This window comes from Ailuropoda melanoleuca, chromosome 2 (assembly GCF_002007445.2).
Source record: "Ailuropoda melanoleuca isolate Jingjing chromosome 2, ASM200744v2, whole genome shotgun sequence".
Classification (NCBI taxonomy): domain Eukaryota; kingdom Metazoa; phylum Chordata; class Mammalia; order Carnivora; family Ursidae; genus Ailuropoda; species Ailuropoda melanoleuca.
The window spans coordinates 92,854,549-92,878,260 of record NC_048219.1 but is presented as its reverse complement, the minus strand read 5'-3'; the positions used below and the strand labels follow the sequence as shown (position 1 = coordinate 92,878,260).

The 23,712-nt window shown below is 34.1% G+C and overlaps 1 protein-coding gene across 3 annotated transcripts in view; it reads right to left on the bottom strand.

Moving 5' to 3' along the window:
* The window catches only part of MAP3K2 (mitogen-activated protein kinase kinase kinase 2), a 76,548-nt gene that overhangs the window by 35,374 nt on the left and 17,462 nt on the right, over positions 1-23,712 (bottom strand). For all 3 annotated transcript variants that reach the window (XM_034654357.1, XM_034654359.1, XM_034654358.1), the window contains exons 2-5: positions 4,361-4,429; positions 2,244-2,362; positions 1,567-1,607; positions 143-242 (exon numbers count right to left, since the gene is read on the bottom strand). In XM_034654357.1, coding sequence (XP_034510248.1) covers positions 143-242; positions 1,567-1,607; positions 2,244-2,362; positions 4,361-4,367 — 267 coding nt within the window. In that variant the 5' untranslated portion in view covers positions 4,368-4,429. The remainder of the gene's footprint in view (positions 1-142; positions 243-1,566; positions 1,608-2,243; positions 2,363-4,360; positions 4,430-23,712) is intronic.

The following is a 23,712-nucleotide window of genomic DNA, read 5'->3' as shown; positions in this document are numbered from 1 at the left end:
ATAAATTTACTTGTAGTATTTTATTTCTCTAACATACCATAATCTTATCAATCCCTAAATAAACATTCCTAAAACAGTCTCTTAAATGAACATACTACTTTTCAAAATAAGAGCTACTGAAAGTTAAACTCTACAAGTTTACCTCATTATTGGTATAATGGAGATCCATAGACTGTCCAAAGGCAATTTTAGCCTTAGATCTCAGATCTTCCAGTTTAACTGGTCTGGGGAACTGAAGGATTCTACAAAGACAGAATTTTAAGATAATTAATTTTCTTAGGCATAGTTAAGTAACATTTACAACAGCTATCTCTTTGGTAGAGAAGGACACAATTAAGTCTGAAATTGTTTTATGAATATTAAAAAGCAACTGTAAAATGTTCACTGAAGAAAGTGATTAAAATTAAACTTAACTATGTGACATCTATATAATGGAATGCAATGAAACTGTTAAAAAGCATAAAGTTGTTCCCTGGGGATTTAAATTTTGATTTCTGTACCCTTATCAACTCAACATTTTTGAGCACCTATACATCATGTAAGTATATCCCCAAAACAAATATTTTTTAAAAATTAAAAATTTTAAATTCTAATATTTTCTTCCTATGTAGCAAAGCGTTAGCCTGTAATGCCCATGGGGAGCATGCACTTAAACCTGGGAGATTTCTACACCAGGCTGTAAACTCTGTAAGGGGGAGGGACCATGTCTGTTTTACTCACTTTACTCCTTCACGGACCAGTACTTATGGTACTTAATAAATAGTGCTCAATGAATGGGAAAGAACTGAGAAATATCCATTGAAAAACAATAAGTAGGGAAAAAGTATATTGGACAGCAGGATGGTATATCTGGTATAACCCATTTTTGTAGACATCACTGTGTAAAGCATTTTTACATCTTCAGGTTATATGACTTATGAGCCTTTTTAAAGTCCTTAAAATGGATAGCTCTTTCATTAAATGAATTTTAATGAGACACTAATAACAGAAATGAAATCCCATCTTCTTTAACTCCTATTAGGCCTTGCTAGCAATTTTGTTGTCAACCACCACCACCACTCTCCATGACTGCATTAAGATAGAGATATCCAGTGGAAGGCTAGGCCTTTGCTGATTAATTTATAGCCACCATTCCAACTCAACTTTCTCAAAATTACTAATTAAATACATGTCATATGATTGAGGCCTCTCAAAATTATGAATGCTAAAACCATGTATATAAGTTCTATACAATATCTGAAGGGATGATACAATTACGATAAGGAGAAATATATTTAACTTCCCCTGACTAAAAATAAAAGGGAATGGTAATATTTAAAGGCTGCATTATGCAATGATCTTTTTTATTTCCTAAAATAAAAACATTAATCATTTCTAATGTTTAGCCTAAATTTTGGCAGATTCTATTTTAAGTCTAAGTTCATGTTACACATTACCAAGGACTATTCCACTCTCAATTTGTAAGCCATGAACCTCCACTAAAATCCAGAAAAAAACCTCTAATGGCTTTGATTATGACTCATTTGATTAAATTAATAAACTGATATGTAATGTTTCTTTCCTTACCTTTTTTCCCCTCTATGTTCAAATTTGACTCGAACATCATTCTGTAATGAAACAATAAATCATTTCAGAGATCAGATAAAATTTCTAGAATTTCTAGGTTATTTTTTTCTTAGTCACTTGTTTTTTTTTCCCCTGTTCACTCATTTAAAATGGAGCAGGGGGAAAGGAGATTTCATTTTCAGTGTGAACTCCAATCAATTGATAGTGTCCACCAAACAGCACCCCAACAATTTGCTTATCTTAAGTGCTTTAAGAATGGATGAAACATCAGCATTAGAGAGCAGTTACCACATTAAATGAAACTCTAGCACACACATTTGGAAGAATGTATGACAAACAACAACATATTTGACTCAAAAGTGTGAAAGACAGACACTTTAACAAATCCTCTATGAGATCAGGATATTCAAAACAAATAGCTCATATAACAACAATATGTATTTATTAAAATATTAGGGGTGCCTGGGTAGCTCAGTCATTGAGCGACTGCCTTCGGCTCAAGGCGTGATCCCGGCATTCTGGGATCGAGCCCCACATCAGGCTCCTCTGCTGGGAGCCTGCTTCTTCCTCTCCCACTCCCCCTGCTTGTGTTCCCTCTCTCGCTGGCTGTCTCTATCTCTGTCAAATGAATAAATAAAATCTTTTAAAAAAATAAAATAAAATATTAAAACAAATACCTGCTTTTTTGGTGATGAAGATTTTGTTTTTCTGGTTTCCTGTAAAGATAACGCTGGTCGACTGGCTTTATGAAGAACAGCCAAATCTTGCATGATTGAGTTCAAAGCCTGCTGATCATCTAAGTATTTTCAAAATAATATATACATAGAATTGTAATTTCAGTATTCATCATAGATATCAAACAAAATTGATCATGAAATTTAATGCAAAATGCATTAATTTAACACAAAAATGCATCTAGGACATTTTCAATGCTTACACTGTTATTTTGGTGAAAAAATTTTTAATTATTTAAAAACTGAAGACAAGTTACATTAAAACTGCACTAGACTCAAGCACTAGCATCACACTAGGTGTGACATTTACAGGCAAGATGAAGCCATTCTGATTCTTGTAACAATGTAACATCCTAGTATATGTGTCAGAACAGCCCAATCATAACAAATTACTTTCTGTAACTCCTAAATAAAACATCAATAGAACATCTAAAATTTTAATTAAAGCAAGTTGGGTGGTGGGGGGAAAGACTTTCATCATTATTTGGCATTTATGTTCAAAGTACAAATTCCTTTTAGAGTTTTTCATCAGTACTTCAAGTCAGAAACAAAAAGTTTTATCTGTAGATAATAACCTGCTAATATTTGGAAGTGTTTTCTTGAACTTCCTCACCATAAAGTTCAACAAGACTACAAACATTTAACAGACTATTTAATGATCTCAGCCAGGAACAACTTAAAAGGTACTAATGTAAGAAAAATGTATTCCTTAGAAAAAAGTAGTGAATCCATAAAACTGAGTGAAAGCATCATAAACCACGAACTTTTAATTTCTTCCAAAATATATCAAAAATTTCTTTCTAAGACTATAAGCATGACTCTCCTAGTAATACCAATTATATGCTCTCTGGAGAAGTTCAGAGACAATTTAATTGATTTTTCACTAGTAAATCAGTTCTACTAATGATAATCAGCCAATGGTCAATAAAGGAACTGAGGAACTTTTACAGCTTACATTTTAAAATGTAACTATTTTGGTGAGCAGTAATTTATGTTTCAGAGTAGTAATAATTAAAACATACTTTATCCTGTAAGGAGAAATCACTAAAAAGAATGTGGCAATTCAATGGCTTCATTAGCCTATCAAACACACAAATAGCTGCCTTCTCTAACGTATTAATTTTTTATAACACTCAATATATTCTGCTCTATAATGAAACTACTGGAATATTAAAATTAAAATTAATGGTGCCATAGGCTTATTAATAAATTCCAAGTTTAGAGAAATTTTATAATCCTTTACAAACTATTCTTTGTAAAATAAAATTTCATCATGTTAGCTTAGCCAAACAGCAACTGAGCCAGTTGGGTATGATGTACTCACAAAGTGAGTGCTGTCCACAGGTCTAAACCAGACTGTGTCATTTATTCATAAAAATAAATCTGCCCTTAGGGAAAAAAATTAGCTGAGAATGATCTCAATTGGAATAAAATTATCTCATGTAACCTTCTTGAGAAAGGTAAGATCCTTAATCCTATACTGGGGAGAGGGGAACTCTTAACACTTAAATGTATGTATATATGTTCTAATTATTTTCTTCATTAGGAAAAACTTAAATATTTGAATTTAGATATTTTCTCATGTTTAACATCACAATACCAAAATAAATGCCTGGCTTAAATCTCTTATCACATTTACATACACTAATTTCCTTGTTTAAAAAAATGAGTACATTTTTTCTATTGTAGATGTAAAAAGGTAAAGAGGATCATTTGAATAAAACTAAGTTCTTAGTGAAATGACATACAAACGAAGGGCAATTTAAAAGTCAGGTTTCTTCATCTAGTATTCTCCCTGGACATCAGACTCTAAGTAAGTCCCAATGCATCTTAGCAGTTTATTTTGAATGTCCCTACTAGGATATCCTGCATGACACAGTCATTCTAAATCTGTAAGTTAACTCAAAAAGTGCTTTAATTGAAAATCTATTAAGTAAATAAATACAAAACATTATATAAAACTTCATTATAAATATGTTTTTTATACACACAGAGAAAAATTTTTCTTCCCCATTTTATCCCTTAATTACAGACAAAAGTTGCTTTTAGTTTGAACTCACCCATCATGGCAACCAGCTCAACAATTTGAAAATTAGGAGAATGGTTCTTCCATCAGCATTCTTTACTGCCTTAGGAGGAAAAACGATGAACATATTAGTAATAAAAAGAAACAGAAGAGGCAGCCACACACAAAAAAAGTCAGAATAAATAACACTAATGAGAATAATACAATATTAATACTTTATACATTTTGCTGGGGAGAAGCACTTTATTTTTGCAACATACTCAATTACTGAGAATGAACTAAGGATCATTATCATTCCATATTAAATTTAACTCAGTATTTTTCAGGCTCCTGTCTGTCTACACTAGGGGGAAAAAAAAGAATTTTTCAGAGTCAAAAATTTTTTTCTTCCCCTTGCCCAAAGTAATCTCTTCTTTTTTTATTCAAAGATTTTATTTATTTATTTGAGAGAGAGAGCAGGGGAGGAGGAGAGGAAGAGGGAGAAAGAGGGAGAAAGAGGCGGAAAGAACCTCAGGCAGACTTTGCTCTGAGAGCAGAGCGCAAAGCTGGGCTTGATCTCATGACCCACGACATGATGACCTGAGCCAAAACCAAGAGTTGGACGCTCAACTGACTGAGCCACCCAGGTACCGCAGCAAAGTCAAAAATCTTAGGAATAACCCAAAAAACTCAAATTCCTACAGGGCAGATATAAAAATGAGTAGAAAAGGTCATGTTTAGAGACAAAGAAGAGATCAAAAAAATAGTAAATATCTACAAAAATTCTCTCTTCCAAAAAAGAAAAAATTGTCAGAATCAACTTTTTAGAACTCTGGAACTACCCAAAGGCTTGCAGCAATGCAGGCAGCACTTAAGAAATTTGGTAAAAAGAAAGCCTCTGACCTTCCCTATTCCTATCTCCCACCATTATCCCCAGCTCCAAAATAGCAATGTAAACCAAATAGTTCACAGTCACTGTGAAAATAAGCAGCTTGACTGCCACTGAAGAGGGCAGAATGGGACTGGAACTTCTTCAAAGTCTGATTCCAAAAAAAAATGCCATATGACTTATCTAGTGGTTGGTCAATAGACACAACTTGAAAGGCTGACTTTATTTAACCTAACTAAAGTTCTTCCAATGCAAAAAGCTTGGGGTGTTTGTTGAAACCTACTAAGAACAACTGCTGCATATCTCAATGGTCTGAGAAAGGGGAGAACTGTTGGGGCAAACAATAGGTTTTAAACAAGTTGAGGAATGAGATTTCAGTAAGGTGCTCTGAATAGCTCCAACAGATTCCTGGGGCTCTAAAAGTCACACACATGCCCAGAACTGTTGCATAATCAAGAAAGGCCAAAGAAGGCCCTAGGCTTTCACCTAACAACTAAACAAACCAAGCAATCTTCAGTGACCACACACAACACAGAATATAAACTTTAAAAAATTAGTGCCCAAAAGTCACTAAACAAATATGAACGATAAACAAAACACACTGGAGTGGGAGAAGAATCTGATTTCACGCTATTTCTTTCAAGAAAAAATTATGAGATGTATAAATACAGTATGACCCATATACGGGGGAAAAAAGAAATCAGCAGAAACTGACCATCAGGGAGCCCAAATGTTGGACTAACTAGGCAAAAAGATTAAATCAGCTATTTTAAATATATTCAAAGAACTAAGGAAGTCATGACTAAAAAACTGAAAAATGTAAGAGAATGATGACTCATCACAGAGAATATCAATAAAAAACCAAAAACTTTAAAAAGGAACCAGACAGAAATTTCAGAGTTAGAAAATATAATATCTGAAACCATTAAGCACACCAACATATGCATAATGGGAGTCCCAAAAGAACAGGAGAAAAAGAAAGGCACAGAAAGAATTTCTCAAAAAATAATAGTGAAAAACTTTCCAAATTTGGTGAGAAACAATTTACACAGACAAGAAGTTCAACAAACTACAAGTAGGATCAAATCGAAGTGATCTATACCTAGACACATCACACACAAACTGTTAAAAGATGAAGAATATGAGAGGAGCAAAAAAGAAGGAACTCATCATGTACAAGGGATGCTTAACTGATTTTCACTGATAACCAGGAAGGCAGAAAGCAGTGGGTAACATTCAGAATGCTGAAAGAAAAAGACTACCAACCAAGAATTCTATATCCAGCAAAACCATCCCGTAAAACTGAAAACAAAAATACGACATTCCTACATACACACAGAGAATTCATTACAACTAGAGCTGCCCTACAAGAAATTCAAAAGGAATCCTTCAGGCTGAAATATAAAGGACACTAGACAGTAAATCTAATCCACATGCAGAAAGAGCACCAGTAATGGTAATTAATTACCTATCTAAAGCTTAAAGACCACAAAAATGTTTGTTTCTTTTCATTTCTGCTATAGTGAATGTGATAGGTACAAAAATGGTCCACTCCAAAGATGTCCATATCCCATTTCCTAGAACCTTTGCATATGTATTACCTTACATGGCAAAAGAAACTTTGAAGATGTGATACATCAATAAATTTAAGATGAAAGGATCACCCTGGATTATTGGGGTCAGATCTAACATAATCATAGGGATTATTATAAATAAAGGAATAAGCAGGAAAGTGAATGTCAGAGTGATGCTGCATAATAAAGGCTTGACCAGTCATTGTTGGCTTTGAAAATGGACTGGGATAGCCATGAGCTAATGAATAAGGACAGCTGCTAGACAGTGGGAAAGGCAAGAAAAATGGATTTTCCCCTAGAGCCTCCAGAAGGAGTACAGCAATGCTGACACCTTGATTTTAGCCTAGTGAGGCTCATTTCAGACTTCTGACTTCCAAAACTTTAAGACAATAAACTTAGGTTTTAAGCACCAAATTTGTGGCAATCTGTTACAGCAGAATGCAGTGAGTATTAAGATCACACCCAGCTTCTATGACTTGCTAGAGACAGCAATATAATCACACCAACAAGCTAATAATTTATTTGGCAAAAGGATACAGAGCAAAATCAGCAAAGGGAAAAGGCACATGGGGCAAAGTCCAGGGAAGGTCAGGGCTAGATCTTAAGGATCTTTTTTTAACAGAGTCACATAGGAGACACTTAATTCCTCCTGCCTGCCACCCAGACATGAGCTATGACAACACATGTAAAATGTCACCAACCAGGAAAGATTAGAGACTGAGCACCCAGTGTTTTTATTAGGAGCTGATCAATAGGTATCCTCTGCCCAGCACATACCAAAATTCCTAACTCCCAGAAGAAAAGCAGGTGGTCAGCATAAACTATATTGTTTGTATAAGGAGCTTAGGCACAGTGAGCCATTCTTATCAGTTAGGCAGGTGACCCTGATAAGTTCTCAGATGCCAGCCAAGGGTGGACCTCTTAAGCAGTTCATTCTAAGGATATGCAGTGAGGCCTACTATGTTAATTCTTTTTTACACAAGCAACAACAAGAAATACACAGGTTCAAAGAAACTGCATAAAGCAATAATATGAAGTGTTTTCTTGGGCACATAATATAATATAATATAATTTGTATAACAACAGCACAAAGAGGAAGAATGGAATTAGATTAAAAAGTGTATGTATACCATTATAATTAAGTTGGTATCAACCCAAAATACATTGTTTTAAGTTATTAATTTTAATCCCAGGTCAACTTTAGAAATAAACTTATAAAAAGTTGCAAAAGAAACAGAAGAAATAAATTAGCATACTAGAAAACATCTAACACAAAAGAAAGCAATAACAGAAAAATGAGGAACAAAAAAAAAGACATAACACACATAAAACACAAATACAAAATAGCAGATGTAATTCTACCCATGTATCATTACATTAAATGTAAGTGGAATGAACAAACCATTTAAAGAATAGAGATTAGCACAACAGATTAAAAAGCACTGATCCAACCATAAGCTGTCTACAACAAACACACTTCAGATTCAAAGACAAAATAGGATGAAAGTAAAAGGATGGAAAAAGATATACCATGCAAGCAGGAGTCAGAAAAGACCTCCAGTGGCTATGCTAATAGAAAACAAAATGGAATGTAAAAATTGTTATTAGAGACAAAGAAGAACATTTATAATGAAAATATGGCCAGCTCATCAACAATATATAGCAATTATAAACATGTATACACCTAACAACAAACTCTCAAAATACAGGAAGAAAAAAAATTATAGAATTGAAAGGAGAAATAAATAATTAAAAAATAATAGTTGCAGATTTTGATACCCCATTTTCAACAATAAACAGAAAAAATCAGTGAGAAAACAGAAGACTTAAATAACACTATGAAACTTCTACAATTAATAGACATCTATAGAACACTCAACCCCAAAACATCAGAATACACATTCTTCAGAAATGCACATAAAACATTTTCCAAAACAGACTGTATGTTAGGCAATAAAACTAATCTCAGTAAGTATAAATGGACTGAAGTTGTATGAAGTATGTTCCCTGACATGAATGATGCAATGAAACCAGAAACTGACAACAGGAGGAAATCTGGGAAATTCACAAATGTGTGAAAATTAAACACACCCCTAAAGAACTAGAGTCAAAAAAGAAGTCATGAAGGAAATTAGAAGATACTTCTGGATAAATGAAAATGAAAAGATAACATACTGACATGTACTGGATGCCCCTAAAGTACAGCTTAGAGAGAAATCTGTAACTGTAAATGTTCATATTAAAAAATGACAAGGTCTTAAATCAGTAACCTAAACATCTACCTTAAGACCCTGGAAAAAGAAGAGCATCTGAAACACAAACCAAGCAGAAGGAAGGAAACAGTAAGGATTAGGGTGGAAATAAACTAGGAAATAAAAACACAATATAAATTTTTTAAATCAATGAGATAAGAAATTGGTTCTCCAAAAAGAGGAAAGAAATTAACAAACTTTTAGCTAGACTAACCAAGAAAAAAAGAGAAAAGACACAAATAAGCTCAGGAATTAAAGACGGAGCATTACTACCAACCTTACAGAAATAAAAATAAGGGAATACTACGAACTGTATTTCCAATAAATTAGATCACCTGGATGAAAGAGACGAATTACTAGAAACTACCAAAACTAACTCAAGAAGAAACTTAGAAATCTGAATTCAATATAAAAATTAATGAGATTTAGAAATGAAAAATTTTCTGCAAATAGAAGTCAAAACCAGACGCTTTCAAATATTCAAGGAAAAATTACCACTAATTGTTAAAAGAAAGAGTACTGAAACCAGTATCACTCTGATAACCAAACCAGACAAAAAAATTACAATACTAGACACCCAAGTGAATACAGATATGAAAGTCCTCAACAAAATACTAGAAAAACCTGATCTAGAACATGAAAAAAGGAGATTATACACTATGAACACGTGGGATGTATCCCACAAAAGCAAGATAGGTTCAGCATACAAATATCATTGTAATAAATAACATAAATAGAATAAAGGACAAAAACCAAACGATCATCTCAATAGACACAGAAAATGCCTTTTGCCAAAATCCGACTGCCTTAAATACTCGAAAGACTAGGAAGAGCAGGGAATTTCCTCAAGTTGATAAAGGGCACCCATGAAAAACCCACAGCTAACATAATACTTAATGTTGAAAGACTAGGTGCATGCCCCCTAAGAGTAGAAACAAGACAAGGATGGCCAGTCTTGCCACTCCTTTTTAATACCGTACTGCAGGTTCTATTCAGAAGATGAGACAAGAAAATGAAATGAATGGAATCCAGACTGGATAAGAAGTGAAAGCATCCCTATTTGCACGTGATAATGTTGTATACAAAAAAATAATAAATTCACAAAAACATTAGAGCTAATGAACAAGTGCCATACAGTTGCAGGATGAAAAGGTTTTTAAAAAATCAGTTGTATTTCTACATACTAGTAAAGACTTTATGAAAGTTAATTTATGAAATAAAAAATAAATTCCATCTGAATATTATTCAGCCATCAAAAAGGATGAAATCTTGCCATATGCAACAACGTGGATGGAGCTAGAGAGTATAATGCTAAGTGAAATAAGTCAGTCAGAGAAAGACAGATACCACATGATTTCACCCATATGTGGAATTTAAGAACAAAACAAATGAACAAAGGAAAAAAAGAAAGATAAACCGAAAAACAGAATCTTAACTATAGAGAACAGACAGATGGTTACCAAAGGGGAGGTTGGGGGGGATGAGTAAAATAGGTGAAGACAATTATCTTGATGACCATTGTGTAATATACAGAATTGTTGAATCACTACATTGTACACCTAAAACTAATTTAACACTGCATGTTAACTATGCTAAAATTTAAATAAGATTTTTTAAAATCACGTAAAAAATAAAATAAATTCCATTTATAATATCAAAAAGATTAAATTACTTAGGAATATACTTTAAAACACACAAGTTTATATATACTGTTGATAAAACATTACTGGAAAAAAATTGAAGATCTAAATGTACAGAAAGGCATCCCACATTCATGGATGGAAGACAGTATTTTTAAGATGGGAATACTCCCAAAGTGATCTATAGATTCAATGCAATCTCTATCAAAATTCCACTGACTTTTTTTTTTTCCCCAGAAATGGGAAAGCTGATTCCTAAATTCATATGGAACTACAAGAGGCCCTGAAGAGTCAAAACAACATTGAAGAAGAAAAAGTTGGAAGATTCACATATCCTGATTTCAAAGATTACTAAAAAGCTATAGAATCAAAACAGTGGGAGTACTAACAAGGATAGAGATCAGTGGAAAAGAACTGAGTCCCGAACATCTTTGGTCAAATGATTTTTGACAAGGTTGTCAAGACAACAGTGAACAGTCTTCAGTAATGTCACTGAACTGGATATCTGCTACCAAACATGAAGATGGACTTCCACCTCATACAATATGCAAAAAAATAATTCAAAATCGATCAAAGACCTAAATGTAGCTAAATCCATAAAACTCTTAGAAGGGAACAGAGGCATAAATCTTCATGACCTTGGATTGGGCAATAGTTTCTTAAATGTGACAGAAGCAACAAATGAATAAATTGGTTTTCATCAAAATTAAACATTTTTGTGCATCAAAGGACACTGTGAACATAATGAAAAGACAACCCACAGACTGGGAGAAAATATCTGCAAATCACATATTTGATAAGGAACTAGTATACAGAATATATAAAGAACTACTACAATTCAACAATAAAAGGACTAACCCAATTCTAAAATGGACAATGAGTTTCAATAGACATTTCTCCAAAGGAGATATAAAAATGGCCAATAAACTCTTGAGAAGATGCTTAATATCACCAGTCATCAGGGAAATGCAAATCAAAACCTCAATGGCATACCACTTCACACCCAATAGTATGGCTATAACCAAAATGACAGACAAGGACAAGTGTGGATGAAAATGTGGAAAAATGAACTATATGAATCACTATTTCAATTCTTAGGTATATACCCAAGAACACTGAAAACATATAACCACAGAAAAACGTGTACACAAATATTCAGTGCAGCATTATTGATAAGAGTCCAAAAGCAGACACTCAAATACCCATCAACTGATGGATGAATAAACAATATATATCCATACAACAGGAAATTAAGTCATTAAAAGGAATGAAGGACTGATACATGTTCCAACATTGATGAATCCTAAAACATTATGCTAAGTGAAATAAGCCACATACAAAATGCCACATACATATGACTGCATTTATATGAAATGTCCAGAATAGGCAAATCTATTGACACAGAAAGATTAGTGGTTTCCCAGGATGGGGGTATGGGAAATAAGGAATGACTACAGGTCATGATATGCTCTGGAATTAGTGGTAATGGTTATACAACTTTGTGAATATACTAAAAAATACTGAGTTATATGTATACTTTTTAAAAAGTTAATTTCGTGGTATATGAATTATATCCTGGAAGAACAGAACAGAGAAAGGGAGAGAGAGAGAGGGAGGCAGAAAGAGAAGGGGAGAGGAAGAAAAGAGATAACAGAAGTGGGAGATTCTGTTAATAACTAGAGATCATCTGCCCACCTAGAAGAGCAACAGCTACTCAGCTCCAGTCAACAGGTGACTACAGGAATTCAGGCTCAGATAGTCAGATAAGCTGATTTTTCAGGGCACCTGGGTGGCGAAGTCATTAAGCGTCTGCCTTCAGCTCAGGGCGTGATCCCAGTGTTCTGGGATCGAGCCCCACGTCAGGCTCCTCCACCAAGAGCCTGCTTCTCCCTCTCCCACTCCCCCTGCTTGTGTTCCCTCTCTCACTGGCTGTCTCTGTCAAATAAATAAAATCTTAAAAATAAAAAAAAAAGATAAGCTGATTTTTCAAAAAGGTCCAAATTTTAATGTGAGACGTCCTCATTTTCAAATATTAACTAATTTAAATTTTTCAAAAATCACTGTGTGTATTTTTCTTTTATATTGCCACTTTCCATCATTGACATCATTTTAGGAGTTCTCTACTGGGGGGTGGCATACATACAGTTTGAACAAACCAATTAAACACTAGAGCTGCTTTAATTTCTTTTTAGTTGTAATATTATTTTGAAATATCAAATAGCAGTAACGAATTATCAAAGAAAAATTTAAATATATATTAACATAGGGAATATAACAAAAAACATAAAAAGCCCTTTATGTCACCCTGGCAATACTATACCCAAGGAGAATTACTATGCTACCTCAGTGCTTAGGGCATTTTATTTAAGGCAAGTAGACGGATAAATTTTAAATAGTGGAGAAACAAAGATCTAGGCTAAACCCCCTATTTTACAAATAAGAAATCTGAGTACCCAAAAGATACTATAATTTACTCAAGGTCATAAAGCTGGGCAAAGTTAGAACCTGAATACTCATTTCTTATTTTTCACTCAAACTTTTTATAATACTGTGTATATCACTCAAATTCACCTTTCAAAAACACTAGTGTGGGAAATTCTCCTACCATACATACGCACACAGAGAATATCACAAAATGGTTGAAGGTTTATTCAGTACATTGTCTTTCTACAGATTTAAATTCTCAATTTTTCAGTTTTTAACTTAAAATGTTTAAGTCAAATCCTGACTAACCTCAAAAATATTGTGAACACAAAATTTTTTCCAGTTAAACAAAACATCCCTTTCAGGAAAAACAATAAAAATTCCCCCAAACCACAACAGTTAAGTCAAAGAGGCATAAATCTAATGGAAATCAGCTCAAGGCTGCGCTTATATAAACAGCTATGGTACTTTTACCAATATTCTGAAGCTAAAAGTGGCAAAAACATGAAAATATACAAAATTAAGTGTACAACAAGTTAACAGGAAAAAACTAAACAAAGGTGATCACATCTGTACCTGAAAGTTCTTATCCACAACTTATTTTTAGTTTTGTCATTTTGACATTTATTACATTAGTTTTGTCTGTTCTTAAATTTCATATTAATTAATTCACACAAGACATAATCTTTTGTATTTATTTTCATCTGATATCTGTTATGGCTCTGAGATTCTTCCACATTACCTGAGTATTTTGTTCATTTTCATTGCTGGGTAATATTCCATTATATGACTATATCTCAATTAATTTGCCCGCTCCATTACTGATGGACATAAATGTTGTTTCCAGTTTTTGGCTTTTACAAATACACGTTCTACAAACCTCCTTGAACATATCTTTTGGTGAGCATAAACACATACTCTGTTGGATATACACCCAGAAGAAATCGTTAGGTCACTAAGACATATATAGTTAACTTTAATAGATATGGTCAAATGCTTTTTCAAAGTAGCTGTCAATCTATATACTCCTACCAGCAATGTAAAAGAGCTCCAGTCCTTCCACATCCTCACCAACCTATAGTCATTCTGGTGATTACGTAATATCTCACTATAGTTCTAATTTACAATCACCTGATAATTAATGATATTGAGTACCATTTCAGAATGGCAGAATGAATTTTAAAAAGCATGATCCTACTATATGCTGTCTACAAGATCAAAGGACACGATAGGCTCAAAGTGAAAAGACAGAAAGAGATATCTCATGCAAACAGTAACCAGGAGAGGTGGAGTGGCTACACTAGCATCAGACAAAATAAACTGTTACAAGACACAAAGAAGGACATTAAATATTGATAAAATGGTCAATTCATGAAGAATATATAATAATTATAAACATATATGCACCAAAGAGTGGAGCTCCAAAATATATGAAGCAAACATGGACAGAATTAAAGAGAAATACATACCTACACATTAACAACTGAAGGCTCAATACCCCACTTTCAATAAAAGAGCAACCACACAGATCACCAAGGAAACAGAGGACCTGAACACTGTAGACCAACTGCACCTTACAGACCTATACAGAACACTCCACTCAAAAACAGAATACATATTCTTCTCAAGTCCACACGGAACATTTTTCTGGATAGACCATATATTAGGCCACAAAAAAAAGTCTTAATAACTTAGTAAGACTGAAATCAAAGTACCTTTTCCAATCACAGTGGAATGAAACTACAAACAGCAGAAGGAAAACTAGAAAATTCACAAAGATGTGGAAATTATACAGCAAATTCTTAATGTGTTTCAAAGAAGAAATCACAGGGAAATTAGAAAATATCTTGAAAAAGATGAAAATGAAAACAGAACATACCAAAACTTATGGGATGCAGCAAAAGGCAATACTAAGAAACTTAAAGCTGTAAATACTTAAGTCAAAAAAAGATTTCAAAACAACCTATTAGTTTTGTTGACTGTTTCCCTTTGCTGTGTAGAATCCTTTTGTCTTGATGAAGTCCCAATAGTTCATTTTTGCTTTTGTTTCCCTTGCCTTTGGAGACGTGTCTGGCAAAAAGTTGCTGTGGGTGAGGTCAAAGAGGTTGCTGCCTGTGTTCTCTAGGATTTTGACAGATTCCTGTCTCACATTTAGGTCTTTAATCCATTTTGAGTTTATCTTTATGTATGGTGTTAAGGAAATGGTCCAGTTTCATTCTTCTACATGTGGCTGTCCAATTTTCCCAACTCCATTTGTTGAAGAGACAGTCTTTTTTGCATTGGATAGTCTTTCCTGATTTGCTGAAGATTAGTTTGACCATAGAGTTGAAGGTCCATTTCTGGGTCTTCTATTCTGTTCCACTGATCTATGTGTCTGTTTTTGTGCCAGTACCATACTGTCTTGTAATAGAGCCTGAAGTCCAGAATTGTGATGCCACCAGCTTTGGCTTTCTTTTTCAACATTCCTCTGCTACTGGGGTCTTTTCCGATTCCATACAAATATTAGAGTTATTTGTTCCAGCTCTGTGAAAAACGTCAATAGTATTTTGATAGGGACTGCACTGAATGTGTAGATTGCTCTGGGAAGCATAGACATTTTAACAATATTTGTTCTTCCAATCCATGAGTATGGAATGTTTTTCCATTTCTTTGTGTCTTCCTCAATTTCTTTCGTAAGTGTTCTATAGTTTTTAGAATACACATCCTTTACCTCTTTGGTCAGGCTTATTCCTAGGTATCTTATGGTTTTGGGTGCAATTGTAAATGGGATTGATTCCTTAATTTCTCTTTCTTCTGTCTCATTGTTATGTATAGAAATGCAACTGATTTCTGTGCATTAATTTTATATCCTGCCATGTTGCTGCATTCCTGTATGAGTTCTCCCAGATGTCTAGTTACAGATAAATGGATAAAGAAGATGCAGTGTACATCTACAATGCAATATTACTCAGCCATCAAAAAGGATGAAATTTTACCATTTACATCAACATGGATGGAACTGGAGGGTATGATGCTGAGCAAAATAAGTCAATCAGAGAAAGACAATTATATGGTTTCACTCATATGTGGAATACAAGAAATAGCAGAGAGGATCTTAGGGGAAGGGAGGGAAAGCTGAATGGGAAGAAATCAGAGAGGGAAACAAACCATTAGAGACTCTTAACTATAGAAAACAAACTGAGGGTTCTTGGAGGGGAAGTGGGTTAAGGGATGGAGTAACTGGGTGAAAGGCATTAAGAAGGATACGTGATGTGATGAGCACTGGGTGTTATACGCAACTGATGAATTACTGAACTCTACATCTGAAACTAATTATGCACTATATGTTGGCTAGTTGAATTTAAAGTTTTAAAAAAGAAAAAAAACCCAACCTAACTCTACATCTTAATTAGTAAAAGAAAAACAAACTAAACCAAAAGCTTACAGAAGGAAAGAAATAATAAAGGTTAGACCAGAGATAAACCGAGAAGAGAAAAACAATAAAGAAAATCAATAAAACCACGACTGGGCTCTTTAAAAAGAGAAACCTTTAGCTAAGACTAAGAAAAATAGAAAGATTCAAATAAACTAAAATCAGAAATGAAAAACATCATATGGGAACAGTATGAACCGTACATGAAAAACGGTATAACCTAGGTGAAATGGACAAATTTCTAGAAACATAAAACCTACCAATGCTGAACAATGAACAGAAAATCTGAACAGACCTATGACCAATAAAGCTATTGAACCAGTAATCATAAAGCTCCCAACAAGAAAAGCCCAGGACCAGATGGTTCCACTAATGAGTTTTATCAAACATTGATAGACTGTTTCTTCTGAAACAATTCTTCCAAATTCTGAAACATTCCTCCAAAAAAACTGAAGAGTAAGGAGCACTTCCTAACTCATTGGACGAGGCCAATATTACCCTAATACTGAAGCCAAACAAATACATTACAAGAAAACTATAGACCAATTATTCCTTATGAATACTGATGAAAAATTCCTCAACAAAGTATTAGCAGACCAAATTCAGCAGCATATTAAAAGGATTATACGTGATAACCAAGTAGGATTGATTACTGAAAGACAAGGATAGTTCAACATATGAAAAATAAATGTAATACGACAATAACATTATAAAGGGGGGAAAACACAAGATATCTTCATGTGATACACAAAAAGCATCTGACAAAATTCAACACCTTCTCATGATAAAAACACTCAACAAACTAGCAATAAGAGGAAACCTCCTAAACTTAATAAAGAACATATAAGAAAAGCCTACCTAATATCAAATCCAGTAAAAAAAAAAAAAAGAAAAAAAAAACACTAGAAATGTTAAGTACAATAGTAAGTTTAAAAGATTAAAATTTTTTTTTGTTTTTCAAGATTTTATTTATTTATTTTTCAGAGAAAGAGGAGAGAGCACGCATACACAGAAGCAGGGGAAGCAGCAGGCAGAGGAAGAAGGCGGCTCCCCACTAAGCAGGGAGCCCGATGTGGGATTCTATCCCAGGACCCTGGGACCATGACCTGCGCCGAAAGCAGACACTTAACCGATTGAGCCACCCCGGGGTCCCTAAAATGTTTGTCTTCCCTTCTCTTAAGCTCAAGAAACATGACTGTATAAAGCTAACACACACACACACACACACACACACACACACACACACACACACACACCATTCCACCTAATAAAAAAATATATACGTTCTTTTCAAGCACCCACAGAACATTCACCAAGATGGACCTAAGCCATATCCTGGGCCACAAAATAAGTCTCAATACATTTTTTAAAAAATTGAAGTTATACAGATTATGTTCCCTGATCATAATACAAGCAAATGAAAACAGAAAGACAACAGAAAAATCTCCAAACATCTGGAAATAGAGCATACCTCAAACTAATCCATAGCTAAAAGACAAAGTCTCAAAAAATTTTTAATATATAAAATTAAATGGAACTAAAATATGTAAAACTATATAAAACACAGATAAAGGAGTGATAAGAAGAAAAATTATAGTATCATGCTGGGCTGCTGCTGCACCACACCTGCCTACACCAACAGATGCCCTACCTAATGTCCTTTGGGCTCTTGCAAATATGGAAAGGGGTAAAGCAGAAATGAACCCTGTGGTACTAGACTGAGATCAGAGGTTTCATTATGAAATAATGTTTTTTAAAAATATATATGGATAAAGAAACAGGTAGATACAGATGTACATAAAACACAAACACACACACGTTTGTACCTATGTATGTTTTATAGCTTTGTCTACTGAGACCTGGGAGCACGAACATCCTATTCACAACGTGTACACCTGCTAGATGCTGGGTTTAAATACCAATCTCCACTAAGAGGTACCAAGGATCCTTGAAAATATGAGTTATTCTCAGGTATGAATCAGGTAATTACAAGATGAGCCTGTGTCATTAAGAAAGAATACAAAGAGTCATGAGACATGTCAAAGGGACACGAACCAGTTTTAAAGGACTCTCAATGGCCAAATAGATTACAGCCATTGAATAAAAAAGGAATCCATGAGTCCACAAAACATTATTTTAAAAACTAATCAATAAATGGAAGAAGAGGAAGTTTTTTCTTTTTTTGACACTCAAAGTATGGGTGCTTGAATGTAAACTAATAAATTATGTAATGTAATGAAATTATGAAATCACCTTTTGGCAATCACCAATAGTAATAATGCAGCCAAGAAAAATCGATGAGTGCTGAAACTCATGTGTGAAAGTATGATGAAGAATGAAATACTTAAGTCTCAAAATATCTTCCCCCAAACATTCATTAACTATAAAGAAAAAAATAGAGTACCTTCTTTAGTGTAGAAACTTGCCAGAACGCTTAGTGAACTGATCGATGTTACAATCACCAGTAATGGACAAATTAAAGTCATTTACCACCTGACAGGATACATCGAGAAGAAAATTCACCTCTATGATTTTTCTGCCAAAATAAAATAACCTAAACTGAATCACAGGGAAGCATTATTAGACAAATTCCAACCGAGAAATATTCTAAAAATTAACTGCACTATAAGCTTCAAAACTGTCAAGACCATGAAAGTCAAGGAATCATGAAGGAGTTGTTCCAGATGGAAAAACACTAAAGAGCCACAACAATAAAATACAAAATAGGATCCTAGATTGAATTATTTTGCTAAAAAGGATATTATTTGAGACTACCCAACTTTGAATGCATTCTGTGAATTAGATGATACTACTCTATCAATGTTAACTTTCTGATTTTGATGGTTGTATTCTGGATATGTAAGAAAATGTCCTTGTTGACAGCAATTACAAACTAGTATTCTACATTGATGAGGCCTCATATGTTGGTAACTCATTCTCAAATGATCAGAAAAGAAACTTCTTTATATCCACCTTTGCAACTTCTAGAACTTAAGGTTATTTCTAAAGAAAAAAATTCAGAACAAGAACAAAGTTGAAAAAACATAAGCATTACCTATTCGTTCCCAGTCTTCTCCATCTCATCAAAAATAGGGGGGAAAAAACCCCTCTATTTTTCCAGTTGCTCAAGACAAAAATCTTGAAATATCCTTAATTCCTATCATTCTCTCACTCTACATTCCAAATCCTGTTAGCTTTTCCTTAAAAATACGTATGTATCTCTGCCACCATCATTCCCTTCCAACCCATGATCATCTCTTGTACAAATTACTGCAAAAGCTTCCTATCTAACCAGGCTGTTTTCACTCCAAGCACTCATACAATTTATTTCCCATACAGCAGTGGATAAAAGCCAGTGGATAATAAATTGTAACACGTTCAGACAATCAAATATTATTCATTGTTAAAAGAAATGAGCTATCAAGCCATGAAAAGACATGAAGAAATCTTAAATTTGTATTACTAAGTGAAAGAAGCCAATCTAAAAGGCTGCCGTATGAGTCCAACTGTATATTCTGAAAAATGCAGAACTCTGAAGAAAGTAAAAAAAAATCACTGGCGACCCAAAAAAAAAAAAAAAAAAAATCAGTGGTTTCCAGAGGTTGGAAGAGGAGGGGCAGGGAGAGAGATATGTAAGAAGAGGAGCCATCAAAATGAATACAAGTCATTATGTACTTGTCCAACCCCAGAGTAACCCCTAATGTACACTATGAACTTGGGTGATTATGAGGTATCAATCTAGGTTCATCAATTACAACAAATGTACCACACTGGTGGAAGATGTTGATAATGGAAGAGACTATACATAAGAGGGGGAGGGGGAGAGAGTATGTGTGAAATCTCTGTACTTTCCCTTTAATTTGGCTGTGAAACTAAAACTGCTTTAAAGAAAAAGTCTTAATTAAAAAACAAGACAGGAAAAAATAAAGTCAGATCATGTTAATTCTCTGCTCTGAACTTTTCAGGAATTTCTCATCAAATTTTGAATATGCTCAACAGTCCTTGCCAAGGGTTACATGCCCATATATAATCTTGTCTTCCCAATCTGCACCTTCCCCACCCTGGTTTTATTGAGATATAAATGACTTCCCTACTTCTTGCTGTTATGTTCTACTACAGTAAAGGTTACATTAAATGACACTGCTGGATGATTCCTCTCAAAAAAGAAGGCTGGGGCACCTCGGTGGCTTGGTGGCTCAGTTGGTTAAACCTCTGCTTTAGGCTCAGGTCACGATCCCAGAGTCCCGCATCAGGCTCCCTGCTCAGTGGGGAGTCTGCTACTCCCTCTGCCCCTTCCTTCTGCTCAGCCTTACACTCTCTCTCTCTCACTCTCTCTCAAAATAAATAAATAAAAATCTTTAAAAAAACAAAACAAAAAAAAGGCTGTTTAGATGCTGGTAGCTGAGAACATAAATATCCACAGCAATACACTCTCATGATTCTCCCTACTCCACTCCCCCATCTCACCTGTCTTCTTTAGAATTCCTTCCTCCATTATCTGGATGTTAAATATCAGTGTTATTTGAGGTTCCATTCTCATACTATCGCTCTTTTCATTCTACTGGCTCTCTTGGAGCAATGTCATCTTCTCCTCTGATTACAACCACCACTACCTATAAGCTAATAACCCTTAAATCTTTATTTCCAATCTTAGATCACCTTCATATTTCAAATTACAGAAAGTAATCTGAAATTTTCATCCAGGCCCATATGCTAAGGATGACAAGCAATAAGCTAAAAACAGCACTGATTATTTCCCTCAGTCTCCGGACTGATTATATCAAAAAATTAATTTGGTAACCCTTTGTATTTATTACACACAGCCAAATATATTTCCTGATATAGTGAGATACTGAGAAGATGAGGCTCTGGGCAATCACTCCCTGATTTTACCATTTACATATGGGTTTCCCTCATAAAACTGTCAGACTGTCGGACTGGAAAACCTTGTAATTCACAGGGCAGTGGACAAAGTATTCTAAAGAGTTTGGCCTCAACAATGGAAAAAATTTTATGATGGACTAATTGCTGCTCTGGTTCCACCTAACAAGCTTAAAAGTTAAAAACAAAACAAAAAGGATCCGTTTCTAAGTAACTTACCTAAATCCCAGGACAAAGACTATTTATAAGAATGCAAAACTGCAGGCCCAAAAAGGTAAAATTCATAATTTGTAGAAAATCGGAAAGTACCAAGTATGAAAAGGAGAAAAACATGATTCAATCAATACAAACAGACCCAGAAACAACACAGATGATAAAATCATTAAAACAGTTATCATAGCTACATACCATATGTTCGAGTAGAGAAAAGATGTTAAGTACACACAAGGAAGATATCTACTTATTTATGTATTTAAGATTTATTTATTTTAGAGAGAGCACACGTACATGAGCGGGGGGGGGGGCAAAGGGAGAGGGAGAGAACGTCAAGCAGACCCACACTGAGCACAGAGCACACCATGAGGCTTGATCCCACGACACCAAGATCATGACTGAAACCAAATCAACAGTTGGATGCTTAATTGACTGAGCACCCCAGGAAGATTATTTTTTAATGGAATTTTTATAGATGAAAAATATGTTTAAGACCAAAAAATACAGTGAATAGGATCAACAACAGTAAATCAAACACTGGGGAAAAAATTAGTAAAGACATAATCAAAAAGTGATTTAAAAAATGAAAAAGTAAAAAGAGTGGGGGGAAAAATGGAGAGGGCATCAATGAATGCTAAAAAAAATTGAAGCAACCTAATAAACATGTAACAAATATCCTCAAATGAGAGCAGGCCAAGACGGAAAGTATATCTGAAGAAATACCAAAATGGTACCAAAACTGATGGAAACTTTAAACCATAGATCCAAAAATCTCAACAAACTCCAAACACAAGAAATAAAAGAATACTATACCAAAGTACAAAATAAATAAGTCCTGGGGATGTAATGTACAGCATGGTGACCACAGTTAATACTGCATCCCTTATTTGAAAGTTGCTGAGACTAGATCTTAAAAGTGCCCATCACCAGAAAAAAAATTTTAACTGTGTGTTGATGGATGTTAACTAGATTTATTGTGATCATACACAATATATACAAATATCAAATCATTAAGTTGTATACCTGAAACTAATATAATGTTATATGTCCATTATAAAGCAATAAAAAATAAGAAAGAAACAAAGGAAAAGAAAATAGAGGTGTTTAATGGTTACAGTGTGTACCCAGGGTCCTGCAGCTATCAGTAAGGAAGCTGAAATCAAAACCCATTTGTTTTGACTCTCCATCCTTATTCTTTATTACATTGCTATACTATCTCCTACAGAAGTATTTTAAAAATGCTTATCTAACCTACTGATAAAATTTTAACTTTTACAATAGAGTTAATATATTTGATTAAAACTGGCTTAACATTCTAAATAAACTTCTCTTACTGAAAACATAGATTAGGAAACATAACTCTCTTCCAAAACACCTAAAATAAGTTTTTTTTAAAGTAAAAAGAAAATCCACAGAAAGGGAAAAAAAAATTGCAAAGCATATACATAATAAAGGACTTTATCTAGAATATATAAAGAACTCTTACAATTCACTAATAAAAAGACAAATAACCCACTTTTTTAATGTGCAAAGGATCTGAACAAGTATTTCTCTGAAGAAGTTACAGATATGGCCAATAAATATATGAAAATATGCTCAACATCACTAGCTATCAGAGAAGAGCAAATCAAAAATGCAATGAGATGCCACTTCACATACCCTAGGATGGTTATAATAAAAAACAGTAACAAGTATTGACAAGGATGTGCAAAAATTGGAACCTTCACACACTTCTGGCAGAAATTTAAATTGGTGCAGTCACTTTGAAAAACAGTCCAACAGTTCCTCAAAAGGTTAAACATAGGGTCCAGCAACTACTACCCCAGAGAACTGAAAACATGTCCATACAAAAATGTGTAAGTAAATGTTCCAATCCAAATGTCCTTCAACTGATGAATGAATAAACAAATCTGCTATATTCAGCCATAAAAAGAAATGAAGTACTGATACATCAGACAACATGGATGAAACCTGAAAACATTATGCTAAGTGAAAAAAACCAATCACAAAAGACCCACAAATTATACAATTTCACTTACAATGAAATGTCCAGAATAGGCAAATCTATAGAGCCAGAAAGTGGTTGCCCAGGGCTAGGAAGATGAGAGGACTGGGCATGACG